Source organism: Micromys minutus, assembly GCF_963924665.1.
Source record: "Micromys minutus genome assembly, chromosome: 18".
In the NCBI taxonomy this organism is placed as follows: Eukaryota; Metazoa; Chordata; class Mammalia; order Rodentia; family Muridae; genus Micromys; species Micromys minutus.
In genome coordinates this window covers 23,091,883-23,106,462 of record NC_137953.1, presented here as the reverse complement: position 1 = coordinate 23,106,462, position 14,580 = coordinate 23,091,883, and the positions used below count along the sequence as shown (strand labels likewise).

Sequence of the window (14,580 nt, the reverse complement as noted above, 5' to 3'; positions counted from 1 at the left end):
CATGTGGTTTAGTGCCTTTGGCTGAATGTATATAAGCTTCTTCTATTTCCTATAAAGCCCGATTCTTTTGAAATAATTAAAACTTATTCCACCCCACTGATTTGCCCCCGTCAGAACTTCCTTCCGCCTGGGAGAGCTCTATACTCACAAACCCAGGTGAGGGTCCAGGTTTAGATATTTAAAACTACCTGTCTCTACTTTCTCACAGTCCTCCCGCCCCCAACTCCGAGCTTAGTCAAGATTGACGTTCCTGTGCCCAAAAAGGAAATTAAGCATTGAGCAGATTTTTAAGTGTATTAAGCTAGATTTAATAAAATAGCCTTTCTTTTTCTTCCTGCTTTGCAGAACACACAAGAAGAGGATGAAGGAAGAGGATGAAGGTGTCTAAGAGATCACTTACCAGTGGCTCTACACTTCAACTAACCTAAATGCTAATTCATCTGGTGCCATCTTAGCACATGTATGTACCACATCAGCATCATCTGCTAGCTTCTGTTCCTGTGTAATAATGCATTTCAGTGGCCTCATGTCAGGATCTACCTCTTGAAAGATTCTACCCCTTACCACCACCACCACCACCACCATTACCATCACCACCCACCATCACCCGCCACCACCACCTGCCACCACTACTACCCACCCACCACCCACTACCACCATCCACCCACCACCACCACCCACCCACCACCACCCACCACCACCACCGCCCACCTACCACCATCCACCACCACCCACACCACCCACCCACCACCTGCCTGCCACCAACACTACCCACCACCACCTACCCACCACCGCCCACCACCATCCACCACCCATACCACCCACACACCACCACCCACCCACCACTCCATTATGTGGAAGTCCTTATCCCAGAGGGAGTCAGTAATTACACTTCTTTCCCAGTTAGTTTCCATCAGTTGAGGTGAAGTTCTAAATGATACCTACAGATAGGGTACCCCTCCCCTCCCAAACCATTCCACTGTGCAAAGAAACACTGATGTGAATAAGAAAATGAAAACATGAACACATAAATGCGCACACACATTAGTAAAGACCCTGGGCGCTTACTGTTTTCAGATACTGTGCTAAGTAGTTTTTGCTTGTATTTTTCTCACTTAGAATGTATACCTGATAGGTGTGTGTTGTCTTTCCTGTCTCCAGTGAAGAGGTTAGGCCCTGTAACAATGGCTCCTGAGGCTAGTCGCAGATGAGGCAGGGCTAGGAAGATTTCAGCTCTGAACTTGGGCTCATTACCATGTAGACTGGGGCACTTTTGCACAGAGAGGTGAGGCTTAGCATTTGACTTTGGGTTTTGGCTACAGTGCCTGTTATTCCCAGTGGTTCCCAGGCTCTGTGACCAACAAGAACTGTTGCTGCATCTGTCCTGAACTGGAACAGGCAGTCCCCCTTGGGATGTTTTGTGGCTAACCCTCCATAAATCCAACACTGTATAATTAACTCCTATGTTCCTCAATGCAGTTACACAATCTCAGTTTGGGGAGCCATAATGAAAAGACTAAGGAAACACCTAGAAAAGCAAAGCGTCGGATGTGCTAAATGCTAAAGAACATTCCAAAGACAGACGGCCAACCAATCTGGCTGCTGGTTCCAGAAGGAGAGAGATTACCTTTCCTCTCTTATGCATGTGGTTCGTAGTGCTGTTCTCTTTGCCTCTTAAGGGAGAGGATGCAGTTGCTTGTTTGTTTTGTGGTGTTGGAATAAAATAAACGGTCTGACACATGCCAGGCTCTGCCCTTCCACTCAGCTACTGGTCCAACTCCAGACTGGTATTTTTATGTTCTTTTGTTTTTTTTCCCCAGTGTAAGGAGAAGCAAATCATGAGGGGGGAACCCCACAAAAACAAAAGAGGAAGTTTTGACATTGACATTTCTAACTCTCTAAATAGAGCCTCAACACGCACAAGAATGACCCAAAGCCTTGTTAGAACAGGTGATTCATCTGGCCCAGGGGAAGGGGTGCTAAAATTTGCTTTGTAGAACTAGTCAAAAGCTCTACTGTCAAGTCTTAGCTGCACTGCAGTTTTCATGAATTCCCTGGTCACTCCCATGCCATCGTGGGCCGGTAAAAGATATATTGAGGAGGTTCTTTACCCTCCTTGTACTAAACTTCTTTAGAATTTTATTATCAAGGTAGCACAGTAACTATTTTAAACAGTGTAAACAAATTAATGAAGATGTAAAATGGCAATCTTTTTGTTATTTTTTGTTTGTTTGCTTCTTTGTTTTGTTTTTCCGCAGCAGGTCTCTCTCTATAGCCTTAGCAGTCCTAGAACTTGCTCTGCGAATCAGACTGGCTTCTAATTCACAGAGGTCTGCCTGCCTCTGCCTCTGGAGACCATGTATTAAAGGGCCTAGCTTATGCCGCTCTTGAATGAAAATCAGTTAAGGTCTTCTTCACAACTTAAAAGAAAAATTCCCTGAGCCATCTGAGCCAGGCATAGGGATTTCTTCCCAGGATACAAAAGTGAATGAACAAATTGTAACACAACACACCTTCTGAAATGTTTGGCTATATTTATTTTTAGTCAGATCTATCCCAACTTCGTGTCTTTACTTTTACACATTCCATCCTTAAGTTTATTTCCTCTGTTGTGCATTTAGACATGGTGATCACATGCACGGGGTTCCTGTGGCATCTTTATGGACAATAAACTTTGCTATTGTCTGAATCATTTGCATATGGTTGACATTATTAACATTTTAGACAAATTTGATTTTAAAAGTGGTATACACAATGCTGTACTCACTACATGGAGTACATACTACTGTGTAGGAAGAAAATACTTATCTTTCTGTTTCCCCAATGTCACACTAATATCCTTCTGCACATTAAGCATAATTTCAAGGGGCCTAATGTAAAGAGAGAGTATTTTCTTTACAGTTTTACCTTGGTATTCCACTCAGTACTCAACAGTCAGCAGACTTGTCTTTTGTTCAGCTCCCTTTTGGGTTTCTTTTAAGAATGCTCAGTTTTACTCAGTATATTTGTGCTTTAAAAATTTAGAACTTTCTAGTTTTTATACTAGGTCATAATTAGGCAAAATTATTAGATGTAACAGATGGGTCATTAAATACTGAACCCCCCCTTTTTTTTTCAGATTGGAAACTAGTGTTCAGAGATGCTGTTCTCACTCTGAATAGTCTGGCTTCGTAGTGTCCTCAGTACAGATACACATTATTCTCAAATAATCTGCTATTTCTAGAGAATTCTGCAAATGCATCTATTAATAATAATTCCATTAGAACATATTTCTACAATGCTTATGAGGATTGAGGTGTTTTGCAAGAAGCAGTAAAAGCATGATTATTGGAGATACTTGCAGGGGGGAGGTTCAGGGTCTGTGCCTTTTCTCTCTGAGTGCGTCTCTGCAAATGTTGTGTCTGACATATTGCTCTATATACAGCGTCCATGTTTCCACGTACTTAAAAATCCATCACTGTTTTTTAAGAGTTGACATGCTTTGATACCATGTTATTTAACACAGAGTCGTTTGCATCTTTCACATCCTGAATAGGCTATTCCTGGTCCATTTGCTTTATCTTTGATGTGCTTCTCATTGAGATGGCTATGTACTAACTTTATATTCTAGCTCAGTCTTCAATAATGTGATTTCTTTCTCAGAATCCCTACAGTTTTCAGCTATAACCATTACTTCTAATATTTACTTCTTCCATAGTTTTAATTTTTATTTCCTTTTCCATTATGGCAAGATTTCCCAAATCTCATTTTTATTCTATATCCAACTTTAAATTTTAGTATATGTTTTTGAATATATGATTAAATGTATGAATGATATTATATTACTTATACTTGGGTTTGTGTGCCTGAATGAATGCATGTGTACTACATGAATATAGAAACCCAGAGAGGTCAGAAGAGGTGTGAGATTGCCTGGAACTGGAGTCACAAGCAGCTGCTAGCCCTCCCGTGGGTGCTGAGGACTGAACCCAGGTCCTCTACAAGAGTAGCAACTACTTTGAGGCACTGAGCCATCTCTCCAGCTTTCTTTGTTGAGAATTCCATACATGAGTACTGTAGTTACATCATTTCCACCCCGTGCCACCTCCTCCCATTACCCTCAACTTCTCCCCAAATTTCTGACCTCTTCTTTAATTATCTTAAAGATTTCTTTATTTTATTTTATTTCATGTGTATGATCGTTTGCCTCCATGTACAGCACTTGCTTGCCTCGTCCTTCTGGACGTCAGAATCAGGTGCTGGATCTCACAGAACTGGAGCCCCATGACTCCATTTAGTGTTGTCCCTATGAACACTTGCCTAGGGCTGACCACTTGGTATTGGATAACTCACCGGTAATCTCAATCCTACAGAAACTGATTCTCCCTCTCTTAGCAGCCATTGATTCTCTGTAGCTATTCATCTGGGGGGCCAGGACTTTGTGAATTTCCTCTTGTCTACATTATCATGTCAACTTGCGTTGTCATTATACAGTCTTGTTTAGGCAACCATGATGGTGAGATTACGTGAGTGCATCGTGACCAGCCCAGCAAACTGTCTCCAGTGGTGCAGTAATGACACTGTTATCCTAAGGGTAACCAACAGCTATCTAAGTGGTCTTAAGACCCTGCTTAACATCAGAGAATTAATGCCTAGTACTGTAAACCTAATCAACTACCTAGGGATGGAGGAGAACCTGATACTACCAATTTCCTAAACTGTATTCTAAACCTTATACCCACAGGAAAGTGTAACTTTCATCCTTCATTAAAAACAAAGAAACAAACAAATGGAGAAGCAGACAACAAAACCAAAACAAACCCAAAACTTTTTGCAACAAATGGAGACTGTTATAGAGATCCATAAGTTGTTAAAAATGCCAAGACAAAGTGACCATGAAATGCCCAGTTCTAGTTGATATATTTATGATTCCATCATTATATCTAAGGCTCAGGGTTGTGAAAGACGGGTAAGAAGACTGTAAGAGCCAGAGAACCAGGGTATCTGTTGGATCATGTCTTATACTTGATTTACTAAAGTATCTGCTCTCCACTGCTTCTCACGGTTTTTTAATGCACATCTAATGCCAGTTTAATTAACTGACTAAAGTGGTTTTAATCTAGTACTCTTCTTATACATCTCCATCTTTCATTTCACATCTAAACATGTTTCCAACAGTCTTGCTAATATTTCAAAGAGGTTGGTCAGATCTTTGAGAATTGTTTGAGGATAATAAAAATATTACTTATAAAGTTTTCCTCTTACTCAGAAAAAGTTGTTTTTATATGAAAAATTCAGAGAAGATCATCTTTACCTTTATTGTGTAATTTTGTTATGTAAATCTCAAATCATTTCTTCATGTCAAACCATTCTTAAGGGGCAGCAATGAATCAAGAAGTCATCACCAAATAAGCTGGGTGAATAGATTAGTTCTTAATTTATAACACTGTCCAAGTAGTTGTGGGCAAATGCTTTTGGTAACTATAGCCAATGCATGAATCCACCATAGTACATGTGCTAAGCTTTCTCGAGCAGACTTGATGTTTGCTCAAATATAAAAAGTAAACTGGAGAACCAAATACAAAATTAGTTTGTTTATATGCAATATATACTTTGAGATGTACACTGAATCCCATAATCCCCCTGCCCTTAAGGCCATTTTTTTTTCAAATGCTTTGGTTAAGTAGCTAATATCCCAGGGGTATCCTCTCTCCTTTCTATTGTTTGGTAGTCTAAGTACTTTAGTCTCTGAATAGATAGTGAAATTAAGAAGCCAGTAGGGCAGAGAGGTGGAAAAGAATACACAGCTCTGTTCTGATGACTCAAGTCTCAGCTCCATTTGGGGAGTGTCAATTGCTTGTCTGGTCAGTGAAGCAGAAAATAGAAAGAAGCTAATTCTGCCCTTTCTCAAATGGCTTTTTCTTCTTCTTCTTTTTCTGGGTATCCCTGTTTGACCAGAAGATAGCACAAGAAGACCTCAGGGAACATATTAATGGGCAGTCTTTGACACCCTGGCTTTCTTTGAAGCACTAGCTCTAAGTGTACTGCTGTTCTAACATCTTTGGAATGGAAGAAAGAAATTTGGGGGTAATAATATCAGGAAAGGTCATCAGTCACCTGTTTAACTGCAAGTGTTCAGATTGTATTCCAATCAGAAGCTCCTACAGAGAGAAGCCAATATGAAATCATGGAGCAGAAGAACAGAATGGTAAGAGATTTAGGCACAGTAGTATAAAAGTATCTGTTTTACACACCTTTGCTTTAGTATGCTAAAGAAGAGGCAAGGGAGAGAAGCACTAACATTTTGCAGGATCTATCCTGTTCAGTAAAGACTGAACACAAAGCCTAATGTTTTATTAACATTGAGAGACTTGAGCTCAGATTCTATAGTTACCCCTTACTATGCAAAAAAGTCTGAGCAAGGATGCAAATATATGAAGAACTGAGGTGGAAGTCTCTCAAAAACTGTTGAGTAGTATTAGTTTCTCATTGATGGTCATCAGACTGGCTGTCTGGTTTATATTTATGTATGCATATGAAAATCTCTTATGACACATTTCAAAAATAGACATCCAATCCTACATAAGATTCAGATTCCTTTTTATTTTTATTTTATTTTTTGTTTTGTTTTGGATTTTTGAGACAGTGTATCTTTGTGTAGCCTTGGTTGCCATGGATCTACCTCTGTAGACCAGGCTGGCCTCCAATTAAGATTTGGATTCTTAATTAGCAAGTAGCAATATCTGAAGATTCCTACTATATTCCAAATCTATAGATATTATTAGAAACGAAAATTAATGATTGTCAGTGAAGATGGAAAAATTCTAAACTCTAATTTGTGATTATTGGAAATCTAAATTGGTGCTGCTAGTATGCAAAACAGTATGGAAGTATCAAAAATAAAGCCTACAATTCTATATGTAATAGAATTAAAAGCAGGGGTTTGAGCTGGCAATTTAAACACCCATCATACTCACAACTTAGATTGTTTACAATAGCCAGAGCCAGTGAGTTAGCTTAACTAGTCAAGGCATTTACTACCAAGCCTGATGACCTAAATTCACTCCTTGGGACCTGCCTTCAAAAACAAGAGATGAGGAGTTAATGGGTCATGAGCTAATTTAATACTGTAAGTTCTGAAGCGGTTCTAGTAATGGATGTCAGTGACAGATATCTACCAACAGAATATGTGTTTAAAACAATCACTGAACTGTACATTTAAGATGGTGGAAATCGCAAATTTCAACTTATATATTTTTTTATAAAACATCACAAATAAATAAAGTTGATTTGTTATCAGCATTACACACACACACACACACACACACACACACAGAGAGAGAGAGAGAGAGAGAGAGAGAGAGGCTGAACTCCATAGTGTCTCTTCATCTTAGAATACTATTCCAGTCAAGAAGAAGAAAAAAAGCCCTCTCCCTCTTCCTCTCTCTCTCTCTCTCTCTCTCTCTCTCTCTCCTTCCCTCCCTCCCTCCCTCCCTCTCTCCCTCCCTCTCTCTCTCTCTCTCTCTCTCTCTCTCTCTCTCTCTCTCTCTCTCACACACACACACACACACACAGCATTTTAATTTCATAGTGTTCATCTTAGAAACACTATTCCAGTCAAGAAGGAGTTAATGTTCAAAAACTTTAAACTGTCCAAACACGATTTCTCATCTGGTTAAAAAATTAAGTATACACTAAATAAACAGCTTGTTTGTTCACCTCAACAACCTGTAACAAACTTAGTCACGAGTAAAATATATGCGGTACACACTTCTGTAAATCATTTCATGATAATCAGCTCGTTTGTTTGTTTGTTTGTTTGTTTTGAAACGGGTCTCACTATGTAGCTCTGACTGTCCTGGAACTCAGTGTGTAAAGCAGGCTGGTCTTGAACTTACAGATATCAGCTTGTCTTTGCCTCCTGAGTGCTGGGATTAAAGGCATGCACCACCATACCTGGCCGATAACAAGGAGTTTTTGAAAACATATCTTTCAAAGGCAAAAATCAAACTAATAACAATAAAAATTTAAAATTAAAGAAATATAACAGAAACATTAGAAACATACAAATTATAGCATAGATTGTTTAAGAAGGTATTCCCCCTCCCATAAAAAAAATCTGTCTACAGATGGTTTTAATGTTTTCTACAGACAAAGATAGAAATGATATGATATAATTTCTAGATTTCTCTCCTTTTGTGGTACAGAAAATCAAACCCAGGGCTTTTCTCGTTTTTCTATTAAGCAACATATGTAGCCTCATAAGATGATAGGTTTATGGCTCCACCAATTATCAATGGACAAAATCCTAAAGAACGATCTTGCATCCCAAAGACCTAACCAGGAACTAAATCTATCAAATATCCTCCCAGGACAATTAGACGGCAGATAAAACCCTGACCCTGACTTAAGCAAGTCCACACTTGAAGACAGTACTTTAGCTTTGCTTTGTACCATGCTGGGAAACTAGGAAGAAGTGGACCTTTGCTAGAAACAGGTTGAGTTTGCTTATCAGGTGCAAGCCTGAGAACCCAAGATGCCGGAAACAGCTCAGTAAGACTGGCTACAGCTTGGTAGACCTTAAGCAAACAGCTCAGACCTGATGAAACACAGGCCACACAGGCAGTCCAGGAATCTGTGTGGAACTCAAGCATAAAATCTGTTGGAAAGGCACCTGGTTGCCTGAAGGTGGGTAGGGGTTGAGCAGGAGGAGACGAGGAGATGAAAGAGAAGGCAGCGAGCTCTGGTTCAGGTGGAAATCAGTTCGAGAAGCCCAAAGCCAGGTTTGTAGACAGTGAGAACTCAGACAGATGGAAACAAACTAGTCAAAGATCCCAGCCAGACCTGAGCGGATGCCAGGAGGAAGAACACAGACAGCAACAGGCAGAGGGGCATGGGAGACCAACAAGAGCGAGTTGCTTTGATGTGAATCTGATCAATGGACTTGGGGGGGGGGTTCCTGTGTTTGGATTCCAGTCTAGAGTCTGAAAGAGAACAGAGTATGGACCTGCTTGCCAAGGACCTTCCTGTGGAACGTGCACAGGCCTGTGTTTGTTTTGCTTCAGCCTCACCAAAGTTTTGCTTCACTTTCTGTTCCCTTAATTGTTTCTGCAGGGCTGGTGAATCCCAAGGGAGCAATCTGCAGAACAATGACACCTATTATCTGAGCTACTGTAAGGGCAGTAAACTTGACCCAGAGACAGAGCACGTGTTGCTCTGGGGCTATTATTTCCTTTCCCTTCAAAGGAAGACACCTGGCTCTCTGTTGACTTAGGGCAGGCTGGTGAAGGACTGCAGTGGACGGCTGACCCGTTACCACAGAAGGTATTTACTCAGACCCAGGGTGCTAACAGTCCCACTTCAGTGCAGAAACATCTGAAGAAATACAAGAGAGAAATACAGGGCACAGCCTGACTGTGAGGAGAACAAGAAGCCAAAGAAGATGAAATTCTACCTCAGAGTGCGGAAGCACTGAGGTGAGGAATGTGGGCCTGTTTTGTTTCTTGGCCCCTGCACTCAACCCCTGTCCTCCATCTAAATCCAGACTCCGAGGTCTCCATTGGTGTGCAGCAGCCTCCTTCCAGGCCTTCCATCCACTCTCCTGCCTCACCGGCTGGCTGAGCAGCAGTGACTTTCTGTGGGATCTGCCTCTGTCGATCATCTACTCCCTTTCCTTTGCAGACAGAGGACTGCTTTGCTCTGTCTTCCATCTGTCCTGACCCCTCTTCTAGACTGCAGCCAGTTGACTTTTCTGTCCCACTTTATGCTACTCTCCCAGAACCAATCCAACTTAATGACCAGTTGTTCATCCTTAACCACTTTGCCTGGTTCCTTAAAGAGGGAGCTGCTTGTGCAGTGTACCTATCTCGGCGGGCATGTCTTAGCTATTGGTTGGGTCTGTTAAGAAAACTCTAGTGAATTCATACCAGTAACATCTAGGATATAGCATTCAGTACCCCAAGTTTACAATTTTGGAAAGTAGCAGGTCATAACTATCAAGCCAGAAAGTGCTACTTTCAATGTAAAGGAATGAGTATAAATTTTAATCATATTTTAAAAAAATCAGTGAGGAATTTAGGAGTCTTGTAATAGCTCTGTTTTGGGGATTGAATCAAAGGATTCTTGAGTAATAGAATGATAGCAAAAATGGCAGTTGTAGATGCATGAAGATATATTGAAAACGGCTAAGCAAGTCTCTCTTGCTAGACATAACACAAAAATATGTATACTTACTTATAAACTGTCCTTGAGTAGCTAGGGCGCATTTCTAGCTAAAAATACCCAGCAGAGATGAATAATAATTGGCAATCTCTTTCCTTTCTCCTACTTAAACTCTTTGTTAGATCAGCAACAAAGTTGATTCCAAACTAGCTATGCAAATAATTATGGGGTAGGTCCATTTTTCCTCAATAGTTTTTTTTTTTTTTAGTTTCATATCAAGTGATAAAGTAAAACAAAGTTAAAATAAACTCATACCAAACTAATTCTTATATCATTTTTGAGGCTATCACATCATGTTACTCAGGAAAAAAATACTTTTGGAATTTTAATTAACAGGTTAAATAATTACTATTTTTGCTTCCATGAAACAACAGCTCCACTTACTTTGAACTTTCATTTTCTGAAAATAGCAGCCACACCTAAGTCTTCCTTCTCTACTGTGAATGTAGTCTTGTAGGAATAGTCATTCTTGAAGATTTATTTTTATTATTTGTGTATTTATGTATGTGTGTGTATATATATATATATATATATATATATATGCATGTGATGTTGTGGTGTGTCTGTGTTTGTGTGTGTGTGTGTGTGTGTGTATGTGATGTTGTGTGTGTATGTGTGTGTGTGCATGTATATATATATATATATATATATATATATATATGTGCATGTGATGTAGTGTGTGTGTGTGTGTGTGTGTGTGTGTGTGTGTGTGTGTGTGTGTGTGTGTGAAGAAGGTGAGGAGAAGGCCTCAGAACCCCTGGTAAGGGAGTTGCAGGAGGTTCTGAGCCCCTTAATGTGGGGGATGGGAACTGAACTCAGGTCCTCCAAAAGCACAACAAGAGCTTTTACCTGCTGAGCCAAGCCTCTGCCCAGTCATGCTCTATTCCTAGTGTCCTCACGCCTTATGCTTTATTCCCAATGTTCTCATGCCTTAGTGTTTGTGTTCCTAATATGGAACAGAGGAAGCAGCGTCCACTGACAGTCCTGCAAATACACCAGGAACTTTCCTTTACTCTCATTTACTTTCTTTCTAAAAGTTTTCACTTTGGATTTATGTTTATGTGTGTAAATGTTTTGCCTAAACATATTTATGTTTCTGTCCCATGCCTGGCGCCCTGGGAGGCCAGTAGGAGTTATCTAGTGCCTTGCAATTGGGGTACAGACTGTTTGAAACCATAATGCAGACTCCGGAGTCAGACTCAGGCCCTCTGGAAGGGCAGCCAGTGCTCTTGACCACTAAGTCACCTTCCCAGCCCCTTTATTTTACCTTCAGTCTACCAATATAAAATTCCTTTTTACAGACAGTATTAAATATTATAGTCCAGATAATGAGAGAAAAGTCCACAGCTTTATATTGCAAACACTAGTATATATCTTTGAAGACGTCAACCCATTTTTGCTATTTACCTTACATAAAATAGGCATGAAACATATCACTAAATACTACTTAAAACACAGATGATTCTCACTCAGAGTTACAAAACCGAGACACTCAGAGAAAGGGGGCATAGGAGATTCAGTCCTGTCCTCCGTAAAACTTAGTTTTCCTTGCTAGACAGCAGTCACTTCTTTGATGTCACCACCCATGTTTACATAGTGATCGCAGAGTCGCTATGGACTCTGGGAGGAAAGCCTATGGTGGTCACAGTGATCGACAGCTGAGATTAACCATGATCAGAATGTGCAGTTTCAGTTTGGACAAAACCAGGATTTAAAAACAAAGTAGTAACAACAACAGACTGCTAGGCTCTCTCAGCCTGAAACCTGCTACACAGTGTATCAAGGGCTGAACACTGGGGAAAGTAGTCATTCTGTGCCACATTTCTAAACTCTCCGTGGTAAAATAAAGTCAAATTCTAACTCTGTGATCACTGCAAAAGATTAGTCTAGGTAAATAAGTAGTAAACAAATATAACCTATGTTTTATGTGTCCTCATTTTTAAAAAAAAAATGTAGATTTTAAAATTAAGGCAAGATTAAAAGGGACACGATTTTTCGTTTGTGTGGTTGCATGATATTTTGTTACAGTTGTTCTCAATTTATGGTTTAAAACCCCTTTGGGGGTCAAATGACCCTTTCACAGGGATCACTTGTCCGATATCGACATTATTCGATATTCACTATGCATTCATTCATATATACATGATACATTAGCCAAAACAGTAGCAAAATGAAGAAAACTGTTATAAAGTAGCGACAAAATAATTTTATGGTTGGGGTCACCACAACATGAAGAACTGTATTAAAGAGTTGTAGCATTAGGGATGTGGGGAATCACTGTTCTAGCATATTTTAGAGGCCTTTGAAGTGGGAGGGTGTGTAGAAAAAAAATGCACTAAGGAAGACTTTGTTAGGGAAAAGAAGGAAGAAAGTGGTGCGGGCATATGGCCCATGGAGGTGCAGTGAGGCCTGGGGGCAGGGAGATGCCTCTGAGGGGCCCATGTTGGGAATCCCTTCCCCCTGAGGGACCAGCCACACGACAGTATAGTACAGAATGAAGTTTATTCAGGCCATGGGAGAGTTAAGAGGGTAGTAGAGGCAGAGAGAGAAAGAGAGGAGTAGAGAAGTAGAGGAGTAGAGGAGAAGAGGCCGGCCATGAACACATGAAGGGAGAGGGGGGAAGGGAAAGAGAAGAGGAGGGGTAGGGGTGGGAGAGCAGTGCTGCAAGAGGTCTAGAGAGGCCTAGAGAGGCAATAGAGAGAGGAGGGGCAAGCAGCCTCTTTTACAGTGTCAGGTCATTGGGGGCGGAGTATACCTGGCTACTGCCAGGTAACTGAGGGGTGGGGCTTACAGATTCCCAACAAACTTAGTTCTAGATTTCAGTCAGGTGGCTCAGACAGAAAATAAAAAACATCCCAAGGGCATGGCAGGTGCCCAGTCACTCGTGACCTCCACTAACTTCTTTCCTGAAGTCTGTCAACTTGACCTGTTGCTACCACTAATCGATTAGTTGAATTAAATTCTGAATTTAAAATCAGAAGGTCTCATTTTAGTCTTTCAATTGTATTAAATACCAAAAATCAAATCAAAACAAAACAACAACAACAACAACAACAACAACAACACTCCTCAAGCACCATTTATAACTGAATGTGATGGTGTGTGCTTGTGATCTTGGAACTCCAGAGATAAAAGCAGGAAGACCAAAAGTTTAAGGTTACCTTCAGCTTCACAGTAAGCTGTAGAACAACCTGGCACATATCAGGCTGTCTCAAAGAGAAAAGAAAAAAGAAAGGAAAACAAAAGAAAGAAAGAGAAACTGGGCAAATAATCCCAAAGGAATCTTAAGTCACTTCTATGTTTTACAGCAGATCAAAATTAAGAACAATCAATCAATCAATCAATCGATAAATACCTTAGATAGAAAGGTGACAAAGGTCTTTCATCTTCTTGTGAGCTAAAAGGAAAAACACGTGAATAATTAGAATTTCTCTTAATATATTTATATTTTACTAGAACCCTGTTCTACCTGTCACAAATTTCAACATATTACTGCTGATCTTATATTAGAGACAAGTTAACAAATCACTCTTCCTAGTGATGTTACATCAATAACTTCTTCAAATAAACCAGGTCATCAAATGTATTCTCAGATAAGCCCAAAAGACTAAATTAAGGCACAATCAATCAATCAATCAATAAATCCACCCTGAGAAATTGGTGCAGTAAGCATCCATGTTCCATGATGAATAGTCAATAAACAGTTTGGAACCAAGGACTGTCTCTTTTATTGAGAACCGCCATGGGGTTCTTTGCTTTCAGAGCTGCTGCCTACATCTTCCTTAGAAGACAGATCTGTGCTCCTAGCCGTAACTGCAGTCAAGCTAAGGACCTTCACTGATGAGTGAAGATAGAGCTCCTATTCCGTCCCCCAACCCCTCACTTCTAGCCCTGGGCTAGGGCCTCCGACTCTCCTTGAGACTCAGTGGAGCATGAATGTCCAGGAGTTTGGGAGCACCTAGTCCCAGCCTTGAAGAGGGCCCGTGGCCCCACAACATTTCATTCTTGAGCAGTGACTGGGGGCCCAGAAGTCAGGGCTTTCGGCTTTGTGACATTTCAGACTGCATTTTTCCACCCCAGAGGAGCAGTTTCTTGGTGCTTCCCTGAAGCCCAGCACCTGGCTGTTGGCGGCTTGGACTAAGCACAGTCAAACTCTCCCGTTTAGCCTCCCCAGAGGCCATGCCCAGTGGTGAGGTGGGACTCAGACCCACAACTATAATCTGCTATGGATAACAAGAGAGGACGTAGCTACAGCACAGTTCAAGTCCCTCAAACTACACGGAGATAACAGCAAGCTCAATATAAAGACATTTAATTTAAATGTAAAATACATACAAACATTATCTTTAACATGTTTCTCTTCTAATAATCTACCTTTAA

General features: G+C 40.6%; 1 protein-coding gene across 1 annotated transcript in view; it reads right to left on the bottom strand.

The window, feature by feature from the left end:
- FAM13A (family with sequence similarity 13 member A) overlaps nucleotides 1-14,580 on the bottom strand; it is an 85,382-nt gene that overhangs the window by 54,864 nt on the left and 15,938 nt on the right. The window contains exon 2 of the mRNA XM_080932203.1: nucleotides 13,556-13,597. Coding sequence (XP_080788329.1) covers nucleotides 13,556-13,597 — 42 coding nt within the window. The remainder of the gene's footprint in view (nucleotides 1-13,555; nucleotides 13,598-14,580) is intronic.